The 26,763-nt window shown below is 39.9% G+C and overlaps 2 protein-coding genes across 3 annotated transcripts; both read left to right on the top strand.

Moving 5' to 3' along the window:
- Nucleotides 1-25: 25 nt before the first annotated feature.
- LOC106924458 (macoilin-1-like) lies at nucleotides 26-11,294 on the top strand. The gene is made up of 11 exons (XM_014998169.2): nucleotides 26-233; nucleotides 1,453-1,594; nucleotides 1,902-2,028; nucleotides 2,130-2,253; nucleotides 2,373-2,551; nucleotides 6,788-7,313; nucleotides 7,441-7,599; nucleotides 8,072-8,254; nucleotides 8,338-8,458; nucleotides 8,584-8,758; nucleotides 9,171-11,294. The coding sequence occupies exons 1-11, from the start codon at nucleotides 154-156 to the stop codon at nucleotides 9,371-9,373; spliced, it is 2,019 nt and encodes a 672-aa protein (XP_014853655.2). The 5' UTR covers nucleotides 26-153; the 3' UTR covers nucleotides 9,374-11,294.
- A 1,320-nt stretch (nucleotides 11,295-12,614) lies between these two features.
- ldlrap1a (low density lipoprotein receptor adaptor protein 1a) lies at nucleotides 12,615-26,286 on the top strand. Of its 2 annotated transcripts, XM_088010100.1 has the most exons (10): nucleotides 12,615-12,929; nucleotides 18,452-18,594; nucleotides 19,291-19,403; nucleotides 19,483-19,597; nucleotides 21,283-21,355; nucleotides 21,459-21,548; nucleotides 22,335-22,462; nucleotides 22,651-22,685; nucleotides 22,911-22,942; nucleotides 25,476-26,286. In XM_088010100.1, exons 1-10 carry the CDS (start codon nucleotides 12,845-12,847, stop codon nucleotides 25,520-25,522), a joined length of 861 nt encoding a protein of 286 aa, XP_087866226.1. In that variant the 5' UTR covers nucleotides 12,615-12,844; the 3' UTR covers nucleotides 25,523-26,286. The 2 variants fall into 2 exon arrangements, with proteins under 2 accessions (XP_087866226.1, XP_014853644.2); XM_014998158.2 differs by lacking the exon at nucleotides 22,911-22,942 and having other exon boundaries at nucleotides 12,632-12,929.
- Nucleotides 26,287-26,763: the final 477 nt, after the last annotated feature.

The following is a 26,763-nucleotide window of genomic DNA, read 5'->3' as shown; positions in this document are numbered from 1 at the left end:
TCGGCGGACTGTTTTTATTTATTTCTTTGTTTCATGAGCATAAAACAGCTACAATGGTGGGTAATTGGAACAAGTGGGCATATTAGGATGAGCGGGTGACGTTTCCAGTTCCAGTTACCAGAGCGATATCAACAGAGAATCAACAGGGGGAGGATGAAGCGGCGCAATGCGGACTGCAGCAAACTCCGACGGCCGTTAAAACGGAACCGAATCACCGAGGGTATATATAGCAGGTACAAAAAAAAGGGGGGCTGGAGGGACCTTATTGTATAACAATGGCGTCTCTCTGTATGTGTCAGGACGCCACTGACAGCCTCTGTTGCGTTCGTATTTCAGCGTTTCAGCTGCAATATGAACTGAATGGACGTGCTCGTGTATTTTTCACAGTATCAGGCCCGGGTTAACGGTTTTATAAGCTGGCATGTAGACACGGTGTAAGCCTTTAAAAAAAAAAAAAAAAAAAAAAAAGATTTCTGCTCAAATTTGAATTAGTGCTTGAATAACTCCACCAGCGCCATTAATAATAAATTACACCCCGAGGAAATGTGTCCGGTTAAAATAGAAAAATGCTCTGGAACTTTGTGAGAAAAGCTGTAATGACGGAGGCGCTCGTTTTGAAATCACATGTGCTTTGTCTGGCAGAGGGGGGGACGGCTCAATTTAAATGCATGAATGAAACAATGTTTTATTTACAGCCGATTTAATTTAACTTGTTGCAACACAAACAGCCGACCGGCCCCTTTGGTTGATTGGTAGCAATTCACACGAAATGGAAAGCAGCTGTGCTGGCCAGCATGTCCAGACATGACCCACACTCATATGGAGAGCTTAAACCATACAGTGGGTTTCAGTCAGCTTCTTCAGGGCCTATCCTGTGTTTTGTCTGAGTTCAAATTGAGAAATAACTTTAAATTTGCTTTGGGAATGTAGATTTTTGACACAGATCAGTAATAAAATGTATAAATGTGATTTTCAGGCGATTATCATCCAACCATCTTGCGTGTTTGCTGGTGCCCCTGGAACTATTACATATTTAGTTGTGTCACAAACACAAAAGTTGGTGTATTTTATTGGATGCGATGGACACAACATGTGGCATTCAAATCCTTTTACGAATAAACCTGAAAATTGTGATATGCCTGTATATTAAACCCCTATAAAATAGAAGTCAGTGCCTTCAGAAGACACCTACTTAGTAAATACTAAATTTTTAATGAATGTAAATGTCATTTAAATATGGATTTATCTATTTATTTGTTTTGAAAATTATAACAATATAAATGGTAAGTAGTCGGTGTTGGTCTAGCGACTAAAGTCAAGCTAAAATACATGTGCATAAGGTTAACTAGTGTGGAAAAGTTCAAGCGGAACAAATAATCGTTGCTAGGCTCTATATCCGTAAGACGCCGAGCTTCCTTGCCTCCCCTTTAACTCGTTGCCTCGTTCCCGCAGCACGTTCCTGTACCTGAAGTTCCTGGTGGTGTGGGTGTTGGTTCTGCTGGCTGACTTTGTGCTGGAGTTCAGGTTCGAGTACCTGTGGCCTTTCTGGCTTTTCATCCGAAGCGTCTACGACTCCTTCAGATATCAGGGTCTGGTAAGAGCCTGTCTGTGTTCCCTCTTTGCATAGAGTTCCTACGGGAAGTGTGGAATACGGGCAAGTATTGTGCAGGTCAGAATAAGTGTGGAAGAATATGTGAATTAGTAGCTGCCTTTCCATCCATCCCCTCACAGTTTGGTTTTGGTAGGTATTTAAAACTTTTCCAACATAGAAATACCTCCAGTAAAGTCTTAGTCATGTTTGGTATCAATTTAAGATTAGGAGCTCGGTAAAAGTATGGAATTTGGACTTGGAAAATGTAGTAACATCTAATTTTGTCTTCCTCTCCACCCCCTCCATTTAGGCATTTTCCGTTTTCTTCGTCTGTGTGGCGTTTACATCGGACATCATATGCCTCCTCTTCATCCCCGTCCAGTGGTTGTTTTTTGCAGCCAGCACCTACGTATGGGTCCAGTATGTGTGGCACACAGGTTAGCCAAAAGAAATGTTTGTCAGTTTCGCGTTTTCTTGTTTTCCTCATCTGTGAAGTGGCTGCTAGGTGGCCGCTTTAACGTCGCTCTCTTTCATCCAGAGAGAGGAGTCTGTCTACCCACTGTTTCGCTCTGGATTCTGTTCGTGTACATCGAAGCTGCCATACGGTTCAAAGATCTGAAAAATTTTCATGTGGATCTCTGTCGACCCTTCGCTGCTCACTGGTAAGTATCATTCAGTCAAAGCAACTTCCATAAGCACATATTGGCGTACAAAAGTATTCCCTCCCCCTTGCTTTGGTGTCTGTGGAACCAAAAGGCCGTCTCGTAATTATTCCTCCTAGTATCGGCTATCCAGTGGTGACCCTGGGCTTCGGCTTCAAGAGCTACGTTAGCTATAAGATGCGCCTGAGGAAACAGAAGGAGGTGCAGAAGGAAAACGAGTTCTACATGCAGCTCCTACAGCAGGCTCTACCGCCGGAGCAACAGATGCTGCAGAGGCAGGAGCGAGAAGCAGAGGAAGGTTAGTCTACACTGCCTTGCAGGAATCAAAACAACAGGTTTTTCTGCAGCGGAATGATCTACTAAAGAACAAATTAATGTTCATAAAAGTGGCCAGTTAGAGAGGGAGGCAGGCTGCCTTTTTTAAATGACTACATAAACATATCAAGAAAGGCTGACAGCAATTTATCCTTAAATTTTTTATAAAGGTCAATAGGGATTCCATCAGGTCCTGCTTGCTTACCAGATCTCATCCCATCAGTGGCCTGTGTTAATTCCTCTTTATTTATTTCTATATTTAAGTCAACTCTACAATCACCTGCAATGACAGGGATATGCAGCCCATTCAAAAACTTATCTAATTCCATTTGGTTTAAATTTCCTTGAGTATCGTTTAATTTCTGATAATAATCTTTAAAAGCATTATTAATATCCCTTGGATCTATTAGTTTTATCCTGAGTTACAATTGATGTGGTCGAGGTTGTTGCTTCAAGCCGTTTGATTTGCCAACCTAGACATTCTCCAGCTTTGTCCCCCGGTTCGTAAAAGTTTAGTTTTAGTCTTAAGAGACTGGATGCAGCTCTGAAACTGGACAGTTTATCATCTTCTGCTCTTAGGAGCAACAGTCGTTGTTTCAGCTCAGTATCATTTGTTTGAAAAACCCTCTCCTATTTTATTTTCTAGATGCTGCCTTCTAGTCTTGGCTTCCTTGGACTGTAGCCTATGAAGCTACTAATATGTCCTCTAATAAATGATTTAAAGGCATCCCATCTGGTGCATTTGTATTCAGCTGAAAGAACTCATCAATTTCAGGGTTTTCCCCTGAAAACTCGCTAAGCCTGGTCGTCGGGGCGCCGAGGCGGCCCACCGGCAGTCCATGTGTTTTTGTATTAAAGATGCTAAATAGACAGATGAAGTTAAAATATTACTTGGCAATTTAAATGTTACGGGAAAACATCTCCAGTAAAATGCTATCTAAACCCACAACTAGTCTTAAACAACTAATCAAAAAATACAATTAAAATGAATATCAATTATTTGCACTTCTGTTTCAGCTCTGTTTGTTTACAAATACAAATCGGTAAACAATTTGGTAGAGGTGCTGATGTTTTTAGCAGCAAGAGGGGCCCCAAGTCAAATTCTGCTCCAGGCCTCATACAGCCTTGGACCGGCCCTGCAGGATGAGTTAAATCCGCTGCACTGCGCAGAGATGAGCAACAAATGGGAGATTTAATTAAATTCTGCTAATGTGGCTTTAGTAGCTCTTCCATTTCGTATCTTTTGAGTTTTTAATACACTAAAACGGTTCTGGCTGCTCAAGTTTGTGGGACGAGATTTTCAGATCTCGGCATGGCTGTGTGCATCAACTCTGGCTGACTAAGTGGACAAAGTGTTTGATATGGTTTGGTGCACTGCTTAACTGGAAAAATAATACTAAAATTAATAATAAAATAATATAAAACAAGCGTGAAGCGTAACTACGCAACCAGAGCTAATGTGGTTCATTTTAAACTCTTACCTTGATATAGAGTCCTCCAAAGAAAAATAATTCCTCACAGGAGGTTGATGTAAATATCCATACAGGTCAGCCTGTGTCCATTTTGAGTGGAAGAAGACACGATCCACACTGAGGTAAACTTAATAAAGCAGAGGTAACGCGCGAGACAACGAGCAGAGGCGCCAGCTGTGTGATTGGTCCGCTCTCCGGCTTTAAATGCATAAACTATAAACCTATTAGAAATAAATCTGCTCCACGAATGAAACGCTCAGAACAACAGAGACGCTTACAATCCGGCTTAAAGATTTATCTTAAAAAAAAAAAAAAAACTTTTTTTTTTGTTGGTTTTTTTTACCAATTATTAATTTTTCTAAAAATAAAAACAAGCAACGCTTAGCCTGGCAGGGGGCCTCGTAAAGTATGGCAGCCCATCAGGCTTATAATACACTGGGGGAAACCCTGAATTTGTAGCTCAGTATATTTAACAAAATCCTCATCCTGCAGCCATTTATGATGAAAACGGTTAGATTCTCATCACAGTAGCTAAGACGGCACAGAGCGTGATCTGAGATCACTATGCTATCATACATACAATTTTGGATATTAGTCCTGATGAAATTTAAAAAAAGAATCTATTCATGAGTAAGTCTGAAATGTTGCTGAATAGTAGGCTCAGGTTTGTTGATGGAGTTCCCTAAAGATGTCTCCCAGTCTAAGAACTTTCATAAACATCTGTATAGTTGTTCTACTATTATTATGTGTTAGATCTGATCCAGTGGATCTAATCCATTTCTGGAATAAGGGTACAATTAAAATCCCCTGCGATCACCCCTGCAGCCATGAAAGTGAGAGGAACAAGTCCTGAAAAAACCCTGAATCATTTGTGTTTGGACCGTAGACGTTAACCAGGTTAATTTTTTCCGATAGGAAAGAATCCCGAACTATCAAATATTTACCCTTCTTATCCTTGATGACATCGCTTACAAGAAATGGGACAGATTCATGGACAAGAGTCATAACTCCTCTTGCCCGAGAAGAAAATGCCAAAGTGAACACATTACCCCACCACCTCCTCCTGACCTGCCCTTCGTCCTCTTCCCGTCAGATGCGTCTCCTATAGAAATACTATTTTGGAATCCAAATCATGCAGTTTATGAATGACTTATTTAACCTTCTTTAAGTGTTGTTGTAGGCTCCTGCAGTTCCATGTAAGCATTTTAAGATTTAAAGCTTGTGACATGTAAAACTAACCAAATGACCAGAAATGGAGGGGAAAAAAAAAGTTTACCCCGTGAGAACATGAACATCTGAGAAGCTTAAACAATAGAACAAAACCTGAACTCCCACCGCAAGTCTGTTTCAATATCAGCAGAACACAGTCCAATAAAGGAGCCATCAAGGTTATACGACGTCACAAATTGTTAATTTAAGAAACTGTATGGGCGTCCTCGTCTGTTTTCTTCTGGATCTTCTTTAGAAACTCGCGTGCAGCCGCCGCTGTTTTGAAAGCACGAGTTTGGTCCTGATGAGTCACCAGCAGCTTGGCTGGGTGAACCACCTCGTGGCCCAATCCCAGTTTGCGCAGCTCCGTGCATATCGGGTCAAACTGCTTCCGAAGCTGGAGCAGACCCGCCGCGGTATCTGGGTAGAACCGTACTTGTTGATTCTGGTAGCGATTGTCAGTTTTAGCCCTTAATGCTACAGCAATAAGCTGTTTATCCTTGTAGCTGAGAAATCTCATTATCAAAGTGTGAGGCGCTGCGGTGCTGTGTCCCTCTGGGGTCCAGATTGATGCTCTCTTTCTACGGCTACCGCTCCGACACCAAGGGTCTCCAGCAGCCACTTCTCCAGGAACTCACACGGATTCTGTCCTTCTTCTTCCGGCAGGTTGACCAGCCTCAGGTTTTGTCTTGACCTTGCCTCCAGATCCATAACTTTGTCTTCCACATCTTTCTTCTTGGACTCTAGCATATCCACTTTAGCTCGCAGTGTTTCTATCTTACTCTCTGCATCAGAAATGCGTGCTTTGGTTTCTGCAATTCGCTGGATACAGTCATTTATCTCTTTTTTCACACTGTTGATGGAGCCCAGGACTTCATCAAATCTAGAGCAGAAATCCTTCTGGATCGAATTAACAGACAGTATTTTGTCCACTTTGCTGCTTTGAGACTTCGGGTTCTCCTCTCTGTCTGCGGCAGCCATTGAAGCTGAGCATGGGCTAGCATTAGCTTTCTGCATTTTGCCACGAAGATGGCAATCCATTAGCTTATGCTATTTTGCTTTCTCACTCACTTCTTGGGACGCTTTTGCTGCGTTAGGCATTATTCCGACCACCCGGGCTCACTAGCCATTTAGCTCGTTTTGAAAGGAAAGGATTTTAGGGAAATTCTTTGACAGGAACAGCAGAGCAGTGAAAACACATCCTCTCACATGGCCACCATAACCAGAAGTCATGACTAACATCTTTATTCAAAAAACAATTATGTAGAGTTAGGTTTGGCAGTTTTCAAATTGTCCTGTTCATTTGGCTAGTTAATGACTAAACTTTAAGTTGAATCTTGTTGTTCAATACTTTCTTCCCTTTAATAGAAATGTTAACCAATGGAAGTAAGGACTTTTCTGTTGTTGTATCAACCAATCAAGGTCATGATTTAGCTGCTGTTTGTGGTCAAATATGTTTCAAGTTGTTCGCCAGTTAAATCTCCTTAGTAATGTTTATGTCTAGCCTGTTAACTCACCATGTGCTCGTTCTCACCCAGCTGCCTTAGCCAAGGGGATCTCCGAGGTAGAACCCACAGTCATTACCCAAAACGGAGCGCCGCCCGGGAAGAAAAGCTCCTCAGTCACATTACCGGAGCTGGAGTACCGCGAGAAAGGGAAGGACAGTACGGCGAAAGAGCGAGAGGGCAAAAAACAGAACACGGTGGGAATCAATAACAACAGTATTATACACGCACTGGACTCCAAACTGCAGGAGGCAGAATTTATCGAGAACTACGTCGGGACAAAGAGACTGAACAACGACCTGGCGGGGGAGAACGCGCTCACCGACGGGAGCGCGCACATGTCGGCGAAAGAGGAAACGGGGGGAACGGGGAAGAACTACAAAAACCCCGGCACCAACTCGTCCCCGCGGAACCACAGCTCCACGAACGGCAGCCTTCCGTCGGGCTCCTCGGCCGGCAAGAACGAGAAGAAGCAGAAGGGGTCAGGCAAAGGCCAGAGGGACCCGGTGGATAACTGCATCCCTAATAACCAGCTGGGGAAACCGGACACTCTAGTCCGGTAAGACTCGCTCTCGCCACGTTAAAACGAATTCAGACTCTCACATTCTCCACTTAAATAACCAAGTCAGTGGCGGAGTTTGTGGGATGGAAACCTTGTCTGTTAATGAAGTTCTGTGTTCTCCAAGGCTGGAGCAGGACGTGAAGCGCCTGAAGGCAGACCTGCAGGCCAACCGGCAGCTGGAGTCGGAGCTGCGCAGCCAGCTCTCCTCGCTGAGCAGCCAGGACCGCAGCCTCCGCTCCGAACTGGGCCAGCTGCGACAGGACAACGAGCTGCTGCAGAACAAGTGAGGAGGAAGAACTTCACCCACAGAAGTTGGTGTTTGTGTTGTAGTTCCATCCGATTGTTAACGTCTTAACAATCTGGTGCAATTTTACAGTTTTACACCACAAGTTGCAGTATCTTCTACATTTTATGACTTTATTCTCATAATATTTTGACTATTTTTGCAATACTATGAGCTTTTTGGCCTTCATGCAGTGATTGGACTCGTCACGATGAGTCCAATCACTGCACTCATGATGACGAGTAGTATGCAAAATATTGTAATACTACAACCTTATTTCTGTAATTCAATGACTTCATTTATGTAATTTTATTAAATTTTTTTTGTGTGTTTTTGTTGCGTGGCCCCAACTCTCCATAATTACAATTTGACAAAATGTGAAAAATTTCAGGAAGTATGAAGCACTACAAAGCACCGTAAGTTAGAAATGATGCAGAGGCAGTCAGGTTGACGATGCCTCCCTGCCCTGTAGGCTCCACAGTGCCGTCCAGGCCAAGCAGAAGGACAAGCAGACCATATCCCAGCTGGAGAAGAGGCTGAAGGCTGAGCAGGAGGCCCGAGCTGCGGCTGAGAAACAGCTGGCCGAGGAGAGAAAGAGGAAGAAGATGGAGGAGGCCACCGCGGCCAGAGCGGTAGCTTTAGCTGCCGCTACCAGGTACCTCTTTTTGTTTCTTTTTTTGTTCACAGAAACTGCTGTTTCAGATCTTTAAAATAACATCGTCCTCATCTGTCCATCAGGGTGGAGTCCACCGATTCTCTCCGAGGACGTATCAGAGAGCTGGAGACGGAATGCAAGAAGCTCAGCATGGACATGAAGCTCAAGGAGGAGCAGATTAGGGATCTGGAGGGAAAGTGTCAGGTGAGACTGTTTACTGTAAAAATACGTCTGTATCTAGCATCAGATGCTTTTGTTTTGTAAATCAGAACCGTAAAATATGCACAGTGAGCGTCGCCTTCATGTCCCATTTCCCTGTCGCACTCCAGGAGCTGCGCAAGTACAAGGAGAACGAGAAGGACACGGAGGTGCTGATGTCTGCGCTGTCCGCCATGCAGGAGAAGACCCAGCATCTGGAGAACAGCCTCAGCGCCGAGACCCGCATCAAACTGGACCTGTTCTCTGCTCTGGGCGATGCTAAGAGGCAGCTGGAGATAGCACAAGGTACCCCAACAAATAAGTGAAGAAAATGTGTCTTTTTAGTCATGATGTTAAACAAATGGGCACCACTGAACAAGTTTATAAGATTAAATAACCTAACTTCTTCCAACTAGGGCTGAAATGATTAATCATGATTAGTCAATTAATTTAAATAATCGTCAACTAATTTGGGAATCGATTAATCGTTAGCTGAAGGCCACTTGCTGAAAGAAGGAGCAGTAATTAAGATAAAATTTAAGGATACCCAGTGGCGCACTCTGCTGGACGGCAGCCAAACTACAACACAGAAAGAAGATCTCAGCGGACGATATTGGTTAATCGATTGGAACTAATTTTAATCTCGTAAACCTTTAATCCCTTTTATAATGACTTTGTTTTGCATAGAAAAACAACTTTACCGTTTCCTGCTACACAGGCCAGATCCACCAGAGGGAGCAGGAGATCATGGAGCTGAAGCAGAAGATAGCAGAGGTCATGGCAGTGATGCCCAGCCTGTCCTACTCATCAGACGGCAGCAACCTGAGCCCAGTCACCCCGCACTACTCCTCAAAGTTCATGGACAATAGTCCCTCCTCCCTGGACCCCAACGCCTCAGTCTACCAGCCAATGAAAAAGTGACTCTCTTCGTTTTTCTTTTTTTTTTTTTTTTCGTCAGACAGAACGTTTCCCTTTTTCCTCGTTTTACCGTCTCTACTGGTTTGGGTTCTTTTAAAGTTTACCAGCCTTTACCAGCGCCCCTGCCCCCCCTAGACCCTCTTGACAAGATTTTGCACTTAGCACATGCAGACACACCAAGTCCCTCCATTTTCTTCTAAAGAGTTTTCTCTACTTTGTTCAAAGGAGGGTTCGACTTTATTACGAGAACTCTTTATTTTGAAGGGGTTGCGTACAATTTGTCGGCCAAATGTCTACAGGTGAGCCATCGCACATCGCTTCATGTCAGTTCCCCTTTCCATTTTTCTTCACAACCGGGTGTCTAATTGAACAACATCAAACTCCTTTGGGGTTTTTAAACAATGGCTTAAAAGAGACGGAAGGCATGTTTTTTAGTTTGGTTCGTCCGAGGCTCTCCTGTAAAGTAAAATAAAGTAAAAGCCCCACGAGAGGTACATGAATGTAAAACAATTCATGTTTGGATATATCTGCGTTTAACTTAAATCCGTGATTGTTTCGTGATACTTCAGTTCGACAATGTGCGTATATCTAAAACCATGCTATTGAATTCTGTCGCTCTCTAGATGCGGTATTGTCTCCTTTGTACTGGAATATTGGCTTCTCCAGGATAATCAGCAAGTGGAAGAATTAGACGTAGCTAGCGTCGCCCCTTCGGAAGACAACTGCTCGATTAGGCCTAGGCACTGCCAAAAACGTTGACGTTAAGGTTCCCTCGCCTCGCCACGAACACCGTTCCCTCTTACTTCTGGACCAAATTAGGACACATTAGGCCATGTCGCTCACCGGATTCAATGATGTCGAGGTAACTGCTCGGTTACCATAATTTGCAGACGTATCAGTGCCTTGCGGAAACCACTTGCTTAGCAATCCTGGGATATTAGCATCTCACTTTGAAGTCGCACTTCTCTCTCTTTCTCTCCGACTCCGACATGTCTAGATTTTATTTGAGTGCTTAAAAAAGAGCATTTTCAAGAAGTCAGTATTCAGAGGAAGAAAAAAAAAACGTATGATCATTGCAGCTAGATGACAGCGGTTTAGGAGACTTAAAGGGAAAAAAAAAATACTGGACGTGGGCTTAATATGCCAAACGCCAACCCAAACTGATTGTCTCTTATCATGCCCTCAAGCCGGCATCTTGTTTACAACAATGTACATTGAACTTACTGGGGAATGTTTTTTTTCATTTTTTTTTCCCTTTTGCTTATTTAATTTTCGTTCTTAAGTGCCAAGTGTTGATGTTCGGTTCCCATCCGTACTTTGATTGATGTAGCTAGCATAATGTTGGCAGCAGCGTGCTGTTCTTTTTTATGTCATTAGAACATATTTGGATGGTGTTGTGTTTACATGGTTCTGGGCTGATCACAGTGAAGCAGCAGGTGGTCAGTTGGACACATTGTGTTAATTCACATTTTATTTATTAATTTTTCTTTAGATTTTTCTTTAATGACAGGCACTTGTTTTGATATTTCCCATCATAGACCGTTTTATTTCCTGTAGCTTTTTATGATTTTTTTTTTTTTTTTAGACCAGGAAGAATTCTGTGAATATTTTTGTGTAAAAGGGAAAAAGGTTACCCCTGAACCATTTTGACCATCCTGTGCTGTCACGTCGCCTATGTTAAAAGAAAAAAAAAAAAAAGAAAAATAGTATCATTTGTGGATCGCTCTTGCATTGTAACTTAAGTTCTCGAGTTGCTTTTACAAGTTTGTGTAGAAGGAAGTGAAAAGGTTTAAAAAAAAAGTGCTTTGTTTTATCTTTTTATTGTTCTGCCATGTTTTATTTTATTCACTCAAAGTAATGGTGGCTGTGTCACGGTTCACTTTGAGCCTCACCATTAAAGAAAGTCTTGCTGGTGGCGTTGCAAGATGCGGAGTCTTGTTTGCCCTTTTGTGTTGAAGTTCTAATACTATCCACTAGGGGGTGACACTGAGTTTTACATTGCATGTTTAAACAGCTAAATAACTGTGGGGTTGTTTAACAGTTAAAGAATTAGAAAATGTGACTCAAATATTATCAGTATTGTCTTCACAGTTTTTAGTATCATATTTTTTCTGATATCAACATCCAGTCAGATTGCTTTTATGAGAAGAGAGGGGAAAAAATAGTGGATTGCAATAAACACTCAACTTTAAAATTCATTTAATTAGTTGCTCATTTGATATATTATTTGAAATTACATGACTTTAAATTTTTATGAATTTAGTTAAGTAGTATATGATAAGTAATGGTTCATTTAATGAACAGCAGCACTTTTATACCTCCATTTAAACATATGTGCTTCTTCAGTTTTCAATGGTTATTGGCAAAGACAAGCATGTAGCCTGCAAAAAAAGGCATCGCATAAGAGGTCATTCACATCAGCTTAAAATTTGCAAGAGAGACATTTCTGTCCTAGAAAAGCTCAAAGGTCAGACTGTAATTTTGCTATTTTAAAGTTATTTCAATATAATTGTATGGTTAATTGTCTTAAATGTTTTGGGATATAGGAAAAATTGTGTTTTTCAGAATCCAAACTTATTCAGGAAGTCTGGAAACAAACTGGTGACAATCTTGTTTGCCAGTTTGAGCACTATTCAAAAGTCAAATGAAATGGCATGGCTCAGCTCAGTATATAATGTAAATTGTTCGCCTTTGACATACCAGTACAACTGTCCAGATCTTGACCTCACCCAGGATCTTTGATTTCTCAAGCTAATTTGCAGAAGTAATGAAGAGGAAGCAGCAATGTAAATATTGATGCACTTTTATACAGTGCATCACTGTATAAAAGTGATGCACTTGCTTAAAAAATACGGGAATTCATTAAATACTTATATCCATAACTAAAATGGGTCAATACTTTAAAATATATAAACACAGCCTAAATAGAATAGCGGGAAACATTTTTGTTTTGAGTTTCTTAGTAACTAAGCTTTAAGTATTTTTTCATGTATTATTCTTAAATGTCGCCTCCCAAAACCACATTCCTAGCTTCAAAGTAGTTTTGGAAAAAAGAAAAAAAAATCTGAAAAACTTCCGTTGTGCAACGTGGCCTTCAGGTGTTGTTCGGATATATCTATTTCGCTACCTGTAGTTGGGACAGCGTATTAACCTGACTGTCGGCGTGTTCTACACAATCATTTAATCTTTTTAGTTTAAAATACTATTAATAGATTATTTTACGCTTGTCTGCAGCTACTCGAACCATGAAATATGTCGACAGTTATTTGAAACTATATCATTTTAATTCAGAGTTTTTAAGTTGTTGAACTATCACGAGAGTAAGACAAGCGTTGTCTCCGATTGCACTCGAAAGCACCACCAGTCCATCTCTCCCACTCCCCCCGCCCCTCATCTCCAGTCAGGGTAACAACATTTCCCCTGGAATCCTCGCGGCAAAAACTTCACCGACTCTCTGCACCTCAGAGCACCGACATGGATGCACTCAGGTCGGCTGGGAGAGCCATTATCCGGAGCCCGAGCAAGGCGAAGCAGTCGTGGACCTCCGGCAGACACAGAAGTAAGACAGACAGTCGTAAAAGTAGCTGAAGACAGAAACGGAGACGGAATGCTAAAATAGTTCAGCATTTACCATGGCAACTTCAACGTTAACTTACTGAGGTCAAAAACAGTCAGTTTAGTATTTATACCGTTCTTGTAACTTGACGTCTGCCAATGAAAAAGTAATGCGTATTTTTTTAAGTAACATTTGAGTAGACTATTGTGAGGTTCAAGATAAATATGCCATTTCTATTTTAAGCAACTTTGCTGCGAAGGTATTTTTTTGTTGTTTTTTGTTTTTGTGATAAACCAATCGGAAGTGGAAGGGAAAGGATACACGGTTTGAATAAAAAAAAATGAATAAATCTCCTTTTTTCTGTGGTAGCCATAAGTTGCCTAACTAGCTAATAGAGTCAACCTGTGTGTGATTTAATCCCAGTATAAACCAGCTGTTTTATAAGGACTCCGTGAGAAACCCAGCAAAGACGTTTTGCCTTGTTTTAAGACCAAAATAGAACTTTTTTTTTTTTTTTTTTTTTTTTTTGCCATCATGCAAAATAACTTTTCACATCACCATGGTAATAAATGGCAGTGGCAGCATCTTGTTTTGGAAATATTGTTTTTCAGCACAGACAGAAACCTTCCATCATTTTCCCTTAATTTCAGTTTTGTGTTCACCTGTCATATAAAATACCAATTTAAAAAACTTTTAGTTCGTATTTGGCATGCAAAACACATTAGTTTAGAATCGTTTTTTGTTTTGTTTTTTTGTTGGTTTTTTTTTCAGTGATGGGATTTTAGGATTTTCACACCAAAAGTTTCTCAAGGCTTTTGTGATGTGGCCAGGATACAATGACTCTTTATTGCCTTGTTGATTTCTTCACAGCGGTGGCATTTGGGGAATTGTTGATGATCTCATTCCTTCAAACGACCTTATTCTTTCCACCTTGGTACCAGCAGGAGGTCAGAGGTCAGGGTCGCAGCTCCATTTACAGTGCCTATAAACAGTATTTATCACCCCTTTGGATGTTTTACGCTTTTTATTCCAAATCAATCGACCAACAAAATGAGGCTTTTTTTTTTGACAAAAACAACAAATGTTAAACGGAAAACTGATTTCTACAAAATAATGACAACTATATATTGTCATTATTAGTCTGCAACCTATCCACAAAGGTGCATCTGCTAACAATAATAGACTAAAACTGACTTAAAAGGGGTGAATATTTATGTAATCACTTATTTTATGTTTAATTCTCATGACGGTTGTCAGTTTGATATTAAAAGTTTTTTTTTTTGTCAAAGTCAAATTTTGTTCCTCTTGATGTCTGTCTGTAAAAACAATGGCTCAATTTCAGTCTGAGCTGGTTTAAAAACCAGGAAAGCAAATCTCTACAAATGATAACCAGAGCAGATGGTATGACTATGTAGTATTAGGTCAAGTGACAGTTTCTTAAATGCCTTTTTTTTTGTTGTTCAAAGTAAACACATCCTTACTCAGCAGCACATCAGCTGTTAGATGGAGCGCTCCATTAAGTTATAATTTAACTCTGACCATTTGAAAAGGAGTCTGATTTCTCTGAATGAGCTCGTTTGTTTGCCTTTTTGCTGTAAATGAACTTCTTACCCCTTCAGGCACTGATTACCCACAGAATTAGCAGGTTCATGGAAATGCAGGCGCTGACCTACTTGTAGGAAAAATGGAGTATTGTAGTGTAGTCTAACAGGTGTTCCCCTAACTGCAGGGCAGGCATTCCTCACCGGCGCTGATCCATATCATCCAGCCGAACGTCCAGGTCTTACTGTGACTTGTCTGGATCAGCCTTCCAGTTTTCCAGAGAAAGATTTCAGCGGCAGCTTGTCCTGCACCTTCTGCTTTGCAGAGAGACATGCCAAACTGAACGAGTTATCCCGACTCTCTCACTGGTCACAGTTGGCTGCGGCCCTCACTCCATTCAGGAATGACCTGGAATATTGACTTGAATATCTATGGAAAGCAGACAGATTGGAAAGTCACACATGCCACATAGATTGTAGAGGATGTTAGATAAGTTCTCCAAATAACTTGGAGGCTTTCTTCCAGTAATCAGATTTACAAATGTCATAGCTGGGTTTCTGCGCTCTGAGTGCAAAAGAGACCTGGTAGCATTGTCTCTTTTGTTGTTGTTTTTGATGCATTTGTCAGATCTTTCCAAAGTCCCTTTCAGATCATCTGTTTTCATGATCCACCTGGGTCATTACATTCCACAAATAATATCTCTGTAATCCACAGTGAAGACATCTACAACGAAGGACAGGGCATGCTGTACTTCTTTGAGTCAAGGCACCCAAAAAGGCTCAACAATCTGATAATGAAGGCTGGTTCTGTTCTGAGGATGATGTGGAACCTCTGGAGATGATGGTGCAAATACAGGGGCTTCATATAAACCTCAGTGGAAATGCAAAGAACTAACGCTATGTAATATCTGCCACCACAAACAGTAAGCACTGGAGGAACCCTTTGGTTTTAAAGGGCTGGAAAGCAAGATAAACCTTTACTAAGACAACCAGTGTGATTAGTAACGCATGATCACCCTGAGATGCAAGACGGCTGGGTTACGTTCAACCGCTCTTACTCTTGCCAGCTCGTTTAGGTTTTTGTCAGAAATCACACAGAGTTGTTCAGAAGATATCAGATTTAAAGTGTTTTGTGAAAGTGGCTACAGTTTAGAGAGAAGTGAGATGGCAGCAGGCGACTGGCTTTCCACCAACCCCCTTCAATGCCTTCCCAAAAACAAAGACCAGGAGAGGTCTGAAGTTGTAGGACCCCCATTGGTGGTCTCCTTGGTGATGCAGTGTTTAGCGTAGACACACACAGGAGCCGGAAAGTGTGTGCCCCGTCGATCGGAACTTATTGGATCAGCAACATTGTTGTCATAGTGTTGAACAGAGACCCTCCATCCAGCTGAACACTGCATGTTGTTCTGAGTACCTTTCTGTTCACTCCAGATTCCACTTCTTAACATCTGATCAAATTGTTGGACACGAACAGCTTGGCTTGAATTCCTCATACATTTAGATGTAAAGTGATAACTTTGTGAGGAAATTAAAAAAATAGAGACTTTTGTCTCAGCAACAAGTCAGGATTCTAATGTTGGAGGCAGAAAGGTTTCTGTCGGTGTCCCTCATCTGCCATTGATCCGACATTGGAGTGTTTCCTCATGGGGGAAAATATTATCGACTCTTGTTTCAGACTTTCACCTTTTATTATCAAGGATGCACACTGTGGAAAAGTTTTAAACCACTTCTACTGTGGAATACGTGGAGTGCACTCCAGATATTCCTCATTTGTTCTCTATGCTTTCTGGAGGTCTTTTGGTGTTATTCTGTGGACCTTTGCCTGCTTTTCTAACATTTTTTTGCACCCAGTCATGGCTGCATTTGTCATGCTAAAGAAGGTGGAGAACTAAAAAACAAAAGTGTCTGGCCTGAAAAGATAGGTGAACCATTTATGACATTCATGTCTTAAAGGAACAGACAAAACCAGCAGAAACTTAACACGAAACCCGAAAGATTACTCATCCATTAACTGATTTGGAAATAGCTTGTTGGTGTTTAAAATATTTTTTTCATTGGTCAAACTTGGTTAAGTCACTGTATGAAGACACAACACTGGTTTGTCCCTTGAGGTTTGGAGCCTCTTTATGCCTGAATGATTCAAACGACAGGGTAAAGAGGCAATTAAAAAAAACAAAAAACATTCTTCTAAAAATGAAGTACCAAACAGAACATAAATAACAAAGTATCTAGACTTAAAGAAAGTTTGAAAGACTTCCAAGATACTGAGAAACTTGATCAAGAGCAGTTTGAAAGGTTAAACTAAGATGTTTTAAGAGAGTTGATCATTTATCTGATACCCCAAAAAGTAATCGGTCTCACTCAGACGCTCTTCGACCATCAAACTGAAAAAGAAGTTTGTCTTTAAACTAGTCTATCTAAAATTGTTCATACATATTTAAGGTTCTAGTATCAAATCTTTAGGTTCCTTCCCTAAAAACGTAACAATTACAATTTAACACGCCATCTTCTTTCACAAGGTAGCAGAGCCAATCAGAAAGTTCTCTTTGGTTCTCATATTAAAAATAAAAATAAAAAAGAGTTCAGGTTGTGGCAACTTGATGTAACAGATTCTCTACAATGTTACAAGACATACTGGAAGGTGAAATATTAAGAAAGACTAAATCTGAGCTCAGAAAAGCTGTTAAATCTAGTGGAGTTATCATCATGGATTTGGCTTGAACAACATATTTTAAAAGAATAAACATTACTATTTCAACACAGTATATTAAAGTTTCATATAGTGGGGATTCCTTGTCCTTTATTAACGGTAAGGGTTCAGCACATGAACACAGCTGTCTCCCCTCACGTGTGGTTCTCGCAGCTGACCTTTGAACCCAGATTCGTCCACATTCTCAGGCTGAGCGGAGCCTGGTACCTGATCTGTTGGTGTGCTGTAGAGGTTTCTCGAAAAACTGTAAAAGGGTTCTTGGAAACCAGACAGTGGCTCCTGTGAGGGAGGGAAAATAACATCTGTAATTACTCGCAAGGTATTGCTTCTCCCTTGGAAGACAGAAAAATGAGAGATAAGGTTAAAAAAAAAAACAAGTATTAAGGTCCGTCTGAAAGCAGGTTGACTCTGTGACTCGGGGCATTGATCGGCCAGCTTGTCACTTTAAGCAGGGTTTAGTGGAACATATCTGGTTACTGACTCTTGCTATAAATCTTGAGTTAAAACGTGCGACTGCACGAATGTGTGGTATGCCCTGCATCCCGCAGGAGATAAAGAAAACCTCTGGGAGGATGAATTTTGAGGTAAGGATCTCATCTTCACTAACACCTCCCACCCTTTCCCCCACTTCGCCGACTGCAAGGAAATCTCTGTAAACAGACACATGGGGTCAGGGCCGCCAGGCACCGTGCACAGCCTGATAAGAAACCACATGAAGGCACACGCCGTCCTTTCAGCTCATCCAGTTTTAATTTCATAACTACCAAACACACCATTTTATTTATTTATTTTTTAACCCCCACCGGTCATGTTGGGGCGTCGTGTGCTCCAGTGGTTAGAGCAGATGTACCGAGTTCAACTCCTGTCTTCAGTTACTTTGCCCCATTTGTGTCGTATTGTTGTCAAATAAAGGCCTATAGTGCCAAAAAAAATCTTAAAAAAACAAAACATCATACTCTCAGGGAGAAAAAGAGACAATTTCCTCTTATCACAACGTGTCAAAGTCCAGGTCACCTCTGTAAATGTAAGTTATCGGGGGTTTTTTTTTTTTTTTGGAGATGAAATATTTACTTTGCATCCACAGAACCTTTGACCCAGATACTCTGTTTTCGACTTGATGTTTACATTTCCTCCAACATGCAGCTCCTTAAAGAAAAAACTGTATTTTTATACAGTAACATAAAATGAGATCATTCTAAAAACTGTACTTTATTTTGACAATTTTAGATAAAAAAAAAAAAAAAATTCAACACAGCAACCCTTTTTCGTTGCAGAGCTTCCAGAGAACTGGACAGATACACGGGAGACCATTTTAGAGGGGATGACCTTCAACCTCCGGCACCTAGGCATGACACTTGTGGATCAACCCAAGGGAGAGGAGCTGTCGGCGGCCGCTGTGAAGAGGATCGTTGCTACGGTTGGTGTAAAAGAGCTCCAGCTTTTCTTTTTAGGGGATTTAAAATCTCTTCTTACTCATTGTTGCTTATGCGTTTGTCTCATAGAAATTGTTGGTGTAATAATATTCATACTCTGCAACGTGATATCTATGAATGCTAATGTACTTTATTGAACTGTTATGTTAGAAGTCCAAAGTAGTGGGTAATTGTGAAGTCAAAGGAAAATAATTTAAAATTTTCTTCTTGCATCTAAAAGTCTGAAAAGTGTGGTGTGCATTTGAATTCCACATCCCTTTACCTAATCAACAGGTTTCTGGCCCTGTAACATAGAACACAATGCATAAACACAGTCAGACCTAAGGGCAGTTTAGTAAGTTCAGTTAGCCTGATATTAGATTAAAATATATATTTTCTTAAAAAAAAAAAAAGTTTGGAAGAATAAAATGCATTAAAGTCATTGCGGACATAGTTCAGAGTAGGTCCAGGATTTATCAGTGAATCGGTTGGCCTCATATGGATAGACGCTTAATGTTTGTTTCCAAAATACTGAAGATGGCTAAGCTTTTCTTATCTTCATTTTCTTCTGGACAATCAAAGTTGACTACAAATAGATGCATGATGGTCATGCGACGATGTAGAAACATCATTTGCTTCTTGATCTGTGTATAAAATTCTAAATGCTATTAAAATCTAAAATTTATGTTTGTGCTGCACAGACTAAAGCCAGTGGGAAGAAGCCCCAGAAGGTTGCCCTGAAGGTTTCCCCTCAAGGGATCGTGGTGCTGGACAGGTCTACCAATAAACTCCTGGAAAGCGTCTCTATATACAGGTGTGATAACGAAGCAGCGATGGAGCGCAGGTTCAGAAAGTCTGTTTTACCTAAACCATCCATTCCTCTTGGCCTGCAGGATATCCTACTGTACGGTGGACAAGCTGCATGACAAAGTGTTTGCTTACATCGCTCAGAACACCCTCAATGGGGCCCTGGAGTGCCACGCTTACCTCTGCTCCAAGAGAAAAGTGGTAGGTTCTGTGTTTCTGTTTTCATTTTACTTTATTAAGATTCCTGTAATAAATTCTACAGTGAATTTTGCAAAAAAAAAAAAAAAAAAGATACAAGAAGAAGAAAACAAACAAACAAAAATACCATCTCTTCTTTGCCAAAAGATGTTTTAGGTAAAAAAAACAAAACAAAAAGAACAAAATCACTTTTAGCAAAAATAACTTGGTTCATCATTCTAGGAAGGTGAGTGTTCTAATTAAAAACTAAAACATTTTGTAAAGAAGTTAACTCTTGCTTCATTGGTCTTTATTTATTGACATATTTTTTTCTTTAGTGTTTTTTTTTTTATATTGTAGTCAGCTGGATGTTCAAATATCTTAGCTTTTTTAAACATTTGATTAAAGTGCATAAAAAGAAAAAAAGGGCGTACCAGATTTATACCCTGAGGATTACCTAAACACCAAAGCTCATGGGTGTCGTTACCTAGGTAACCCAGTTTTATTAACATCTTGGCCTTCTTCAAGATTTGGTTAAAGTGTGAAGAAAGAAAAAAGGGGTGCGAGAGACGCACCCTGAGGAACACCTAATGCCTAGATAACCCAATTTTATTAACATCCGCGTACTGTGGCGAATGAAAACATCTGACATCCTACAATTAACTTCACATTTACCACAAACCACCTAACAAATTCATGTGATCTGTAACTCCTTGAAGAAGACTGTATCAACCAGTCACAACATATTTACAAGGAAGAAGATTAGAACTGAATTCCAGGAAATGACTTCATCACTGCTTTCTTCTGTTAATGTTTGTCCCTTGGATGACATGATGCATCATTTCCAGCTTCTCCTTCTGTCCAAACAACAAGACCAGTGGACAGACATACATTGCTGACCGAAGAGTGACTAATTTCTAGGAAAACCTCCCTCCTGCTTTACATGAGTAGTACTACTGCCCTCCCAAGTGCTGATTAAACTTGTGATTCAAGCAAATGTTTGATTGTATATATTAAATGAATACAAGTTACTTGAAACTTAATTATAAACCTTGCAGATTTAAGAATAAAGTAATCTTTTAATTTTACCGGCATGTTTCTTTTGAATGTAAGGATTTGGGCGTGGCCCTGGTGGAGTTCTGAGTCGAATCTGTGGAGGGAGCTAAAGATTAGGGTAATGGCAAAGAGACCTTCCAATATCACACACCTTGAGCTCATCAATAATTGTCAAAATACCAGTGGAAACAATCATTTTGGGCTCAGCTATGACTCTGTTCTCAGAGTAAACTTTTCCTTTGACTTCTTATATGAAAGGAAAACTGACTATTGATCAGATGCAGTGTGTCTGGAAAGCATTAACACCACTTCGCTTTTTCCACATTTTGTTATATCACACCCTTATTCCAAATTGCATTGAATTTTTTCACTGAGTTTTTTTTTTGTCAATTTCTTGAAAATATAGAACTATGAAATCATATTTATATTGATGAACTTTATGTTGATAAACAAACTTCAGCGTGAATTCAGTCTAACACTTTTTTTTCCTTATATTTGGTTCAATGTGTACTTCTGGTCCTTTTCCCCTCTTCAGTTAGGTAAATCAAGGTTCACCAATCTGTTGATTTCACTAAATAAAATATGTGCTGTCATATTCTGTTAGTGTTTCCTGACACAGAGCATCATTAGTTCTGCTCCTCTCTTTATTCCAGGCGCAGGCAGTAGCCCTGACAGTCGCCCAGGCCTTCACAGTAGCCTTTGAGCTCTGGCAGGTGGCGAAGGAAGGTGGGGCAAGTTTCTTCTCTCTTTTCCCCTAAATGCACCTTGGGGTTGATGACGGCTGTAGGTCCGGATGCTTTTTATGTGAGGTGTTTTGTTCTTTGTAAAGGTGTGAGAGTTAAGTCTGGTTCTGCGGGAGAGGGCAGCAGCAGTACCCACTCAGAAAGGTCCAACAGTCTGGGGAGTCTGAAAGGAACAGGTGAGAAAGAGAACTGGGACATAATCTCAGTGAAGTCGAATCTTCTGTCACTCTCTTATTTTAAATGTTAGAGCATCTGGAAATAAATTTTACACCATACACAATATAGGCACAGTGTTGCACATTGATTAAGGTACAAAACCAAGTAGCTTTAATTTTTTTCCTGGTGATTTCGAAGAATCCATTGATGCCAATGTTACTGTTTTTATGCAAACAAGTATTTTTGTTATTTTAGTTCTAATAATAGCATTTCTTAATTAAGTGCAACACTATGCATGCGCTTTGTCTGCAGTGATGAAGATTCTTTCATATCAACATGTATGGAGTGGATTTATTTTCTTAATAATTCAGCTAAAAGTTATTTGACCACGTGGAGGCCTCTTAGGTGACGTTCACACAACAGGCAAATGCAACCCAAATCCGTTTTTTTCTTTTTTTTTCTTGGTTGCCCAAATGCAATCCAACTTTTTCATGGCAGTCTAAACAGGCCTATTCAATCAGTTACTACGTAATTATGTAGTTTTCAAATTATCTGCAGTCTGAACAGTCATGTCGAATTGAGCATCAACACCTGCTGAGTTAGCGTAGTCTAAGGCTGCATACAAAGCACAAAACAGCTGGTCCAATCATTGGATATTAATAAAAGTTTCCTACTAAGTCCTGATAGATTAGCTGTAAATTTTACACCAAACAGACAAAATACAAAACAGTAGTGAGGCACATTAAACAACAGATGTTGAAACATTTGAACACATGACAACAGTCTCTTATTTTCCCTTCATTTAGATGCAGCCACAGAAATCCTTTTGGACTTGGAGGATGGTGTGAAGGTGTTGGTGGAGAGTAGTGTGAATACAGGCGGCGATCAGCTGGATACAGACAGGCCCTCAGAGACCAACAACAATCCTGCCTCGGTACGATCTTCTCTGACTTGTTTCTGTTTTACAGACTGAACAAGTTATCAAGTATTTGCTATTTTAAAGCTTAAGAAAATGTGAGATTTCTTAGGGAAGTTGCTGCTTATATAGAAACTATAAATAACAACAAACTGGACGTAATCTTTCGTGGCTGATCATTGATATCCTTTTTTTCTTTCTTCCAGGAAATGGAAGACAGTTTGGATGAAGCCTTTTCCAGGTGGGATATAAACTATGAGCATTTTTATTCATCCATAATTAAACTGTGTTGATTCCTGTTGCAAATTCAGCTTGTCAAATCAGGGTTTTCGTTCGTCCTGCTTGGCATCACGGTGCCACCCACTGGTGATTTCTATGTACTGCAGTCTCCAAACCTGTGATTTCTCTACAAATTGGGAACAAAACTGGTAATTTTGCTCAATCTGCTGTGTGTTTGTGTCTCCAGTTGTGCTCTGGATAGCTATGGTTCATTTCCAGGTAAAGTTAAGCATCGCAGTCAACCATGAGTAGTCTTAATCACTAACCTAACCGGAATCTGTTTCATTTAATCACTACCAAAGCCAATAAAACTGTTTATAGGTCATTAATGTGTGTCAGTTGTTTGAAGTAGCTTCTGTAATCTTTCATTGCATCTCTGATGGGTAAATTGTTCACATACTTCAAACAAGACAGATGACTTTAAGTCTCTATCACGTTGTGTCACATTACGACCAAAATATTTGACATTATTTATGAGGATTTTGTTTCATATATCAACACAAATTATCTCATAAATGTGGAATGAAAAAAAGATTCATTTTTCAAATAAAAATCTTATAAGTGTAGTGTGCATTCACTGTGATGCGCCTAATTTTATATCAGGGTTCAGGCAACCTGAATGTCTCCTATATAATCTTTTGTAACATTATTATTCTACACAGTAAGTGGATGTCTGCAGCTAATCCAGGTCTCCCAAATCAGAACAAATAAAGTGGAAACTAAAAGGAGGCATCATGTTCTCATCAATTTGAGCGTTTCCTCCCATTCACGAGAAATCACGAAATGTTCCTGAAAATATATGACTCACCTCCAAGGTCTATTCATCAAATGGCCTCATGCAGCAGAAATAACCAATTGATGTCATTTTAAACAATTTTTCTTTGAAAGCTCTAGACCTCGTCTTGGAAATAGCTGTTACTCACTTTTTGAGATAGGTTCATGGAAAACCAAATGAAACCAGCATAAACCAGGAACAAATCCAGGTTACGGTAAATCAACTTATCTTAACCTGATTTATTTAAAGTCCAGTTACTGAATGTCTAACGAGCATCAAAGTCATGCCTCTGGTTGCTGCAACAGGTTGCCTCTGGTTGCTGCAACATGTTGCCTCTGGTTGCTGCAACAGGTTGCCCCTCCACATCCTTTGGTAACAAGCCGTTTCTCTTGTATCCCACAGCTGCTTCTCAGCTGCTATAAATATTTACACTAATCAACTTATATCCCCATAATGTGGTCAGCCCAAGTTCCAATAATTTTGGGGACTCTGGAAAAGAAAAATGTTTGATTTTATAATTCTTCAGGACTGTATTAATCTGGAAGCTAATCTAGATATCCTGACATTATCTTCACTATAAAGTATGGCTTGTGGTGGTAGAGTGTGTGAAGTTAGTATCTAACTTGTAGATAACAGTCTTAGCATCTTTCCTGAATGTTTGTTTGCGAGTGCCCCCTAGTGGCGAATAGCTGAGATGGATTCATAGAAAAACAAGTAAAGCAAACTGTACCCAACAATAAGCATTACTGCTAGTGATGGGCAGCGATAACTAAAAAGTTAGTTGTCCTGACCCTAAAGTGCTAATCATAAGCTAACACTAAAGCACTACATCAGCATAGTAATTAGTAGAACCTAATGTTAAAGTGCTAATTTGAACCATGTTGACACCCACCATGTGTCAGTGATATGTCTCATATTGCCCTCTATAGGGCCAAATTATATCAGAATTTATTCAACTGAAGGTTTACAAAACAGCCAAGTATATTAGCACTTTATAATTTATGGGGAAAATATATTTAGGCAAAGCTAGGTGTTCAAAATGTGTTCAAAGTTAGCAATAACGCAAAATCACTAAACAAAGACTTAGTGCCGCTATTAGCACATTAGCAGACCACTGGAAGTGTGCCCACTACTGATTATTGCTAATGACTGTAAAAAACAAAAAACATTAGACATAAATATGACATCAGTTTGATTTTTGTTGTGACTTTACTCAGACCTTCCCTTAACTTTTAGCTCCAGTTTGCTAATTTAAACTGACAATGCTAAGAGAGTTTTCTATTAGCTGCTTTTCCAACTAATAGAAAACTCCATTAGTTTCTATTAGTTTCCTATTGAAACCCATTCTAAAGGTCTGAACTTCCACTTCAACAAACAGAAAATGCAGCAAAAGACTCTTGAAAAAGTTTCACATGTAGTGATGAATCAAGTAATGGGGCAGCTTATGACAAGAATGGACCCAGTGACTTTTAAACCATAAACCCTTTAGAGTTTATGGCTTATAGAGTATGGGAGGGTGTTACTTTTTTTTTTTTTAATATTTTTTAAAATAAGAATTAATTGGATCATTTGATTAGGTTTTCTCATCTAAATGAAATATGATTTCAGAAAGACTCTTTTTCTGGCATCTTTATGTGACACAGAGTGATAACACTTTAGTCCTTGTGATGCACCAGTGGAACCAGCTGGATTCAATTCAAATAGGTTTTTCCTCAAAACTAAAACAGAAAGCAGAAAAATATGCTGCATGTTTTTTAATATTGATAGCAGTTTTGAATAAAACAGAATGCTTATCCAGCACTTATCTATATTTATAACAGAACATCCTATTGACAGACATTTATCCAACTCTAAAATCTGGCCGATTGACTGGTGTAGCTCTATGTAGTATTTTAGCCCAACTTCAGACACTTATCAGGTTTAAAGACGTTTTCACTCATTTTCGTGTCTCTTTTGTTTCTTCCTACATTGACTCAGACTGGCAGCATCGCGTACTAACCCCCAGGTCTTGGACATTGGGGTGATGCCCCAAGACTGGCTCACCGAACCTGACTGGGACAGCACTGACGGAAGCCCTCACCACTGTTTCAGCGCACACAAGGACGATCCCTTTGGTTTCTGATAACTGATCTCGGCACAGCAAAGGAGGGGCGGAAACTTTCCTTCCTTTAACGTAATGCAAGATTTACCAAGAGGCAACAGTGAGAGCACAAGGGAACAAGTGTGGTCCTCGCTTCTGCACTTTTCCCATGCGTAGTTCTTCCTTGTGCTCGGTCTGCTGCATCTGCGCACCAAAGCAATAATAACATCCCATATTAACACTACGTATAATCTGCTGTTACGCTGCAAACGACCTGTAGTGGAGTCTTTCAGCATAATCAGCATACGACGCAGCATTTGTTCACCTAATCAGTATTCGTGGCCGCAGAAGTAACATGTATGTGCTTTGGTTACATTGTATAGTTACAGTTTTTTTTGTTAAATGCATAAAGTAGGACAGTTTAACCTGAAAATCAGATGACAAACCTTAACAAGGTAATTACTGTTTTCAGTTGTTATTCACTTCCTTCATGGATTTATTGTGTAGTTTTGGCCTTCCTTTGCCAACACATATTCTTCTGTGTATAATCTGAAATTTTATTCTATTTATTTATGTCCTTTGCATATTGTAGTACGCCTATATTTCTCACTGATGCAATGAAAATTCATTTTGAATGACCATCTTAATGAACGTTTTTTTAATCAACCGGCTTAGTACAGGAATAAAATGTATTAATTAAATGCACAAGGTTTTTTTTCACATTCTTTGACTGTTAACATAAATTTGAAAGTTATTTGTATTTACCCAAGAAGCTCATTTCTGATTGGAAATGACATTGGGGTCTCTATGAATATGAGAATGAACTGAGGGGCATCATTCTTAGAAGAAGAAAAATATTTTTGTTTTACTTACATTTTAAGAAACAATTCCAAGTTGAAAATCGTTCATGCTTTTCTCTATAATCACCTGGCAGTCTTTCACGGCATTAAGGTAATCAAATGTAAATGATATCAGCTGACCTCTTTCACAGCTGTACTGCCTTTTTATGATTATAATCACAAAATAATGTATCAGGTCAGGAATGAAACTTAAAACTGCTAACTTTGTATGCAGTTATCTGCATCTGATTACAATTAAACAAAATGTGAGCAGAAGCAATAAGCCACAAGTTTTCGGTTCACAATTTAATCACTGTTAAAATTTGGTCATGTATCCAACATGTAA

Source organism: Poecilia mexicana, unplaced genomic scaffold (assembly GCF_051168715.1).
Source record: "Poecilia mexicana isolate PSO_F unplaced genomic scaffold, ASM5116871v1 scaffold_11, whole genome shotgun sequence".
NCBI lineage: Eukaryota > Metazoa > Chordata > Actinopteri > Cyprinodontiformes > Poeciliidae > Poecilia > Poecilia mexicana.
This window is presented reverse-complemented; position numbering and strand designations above follow the sequence as displayed.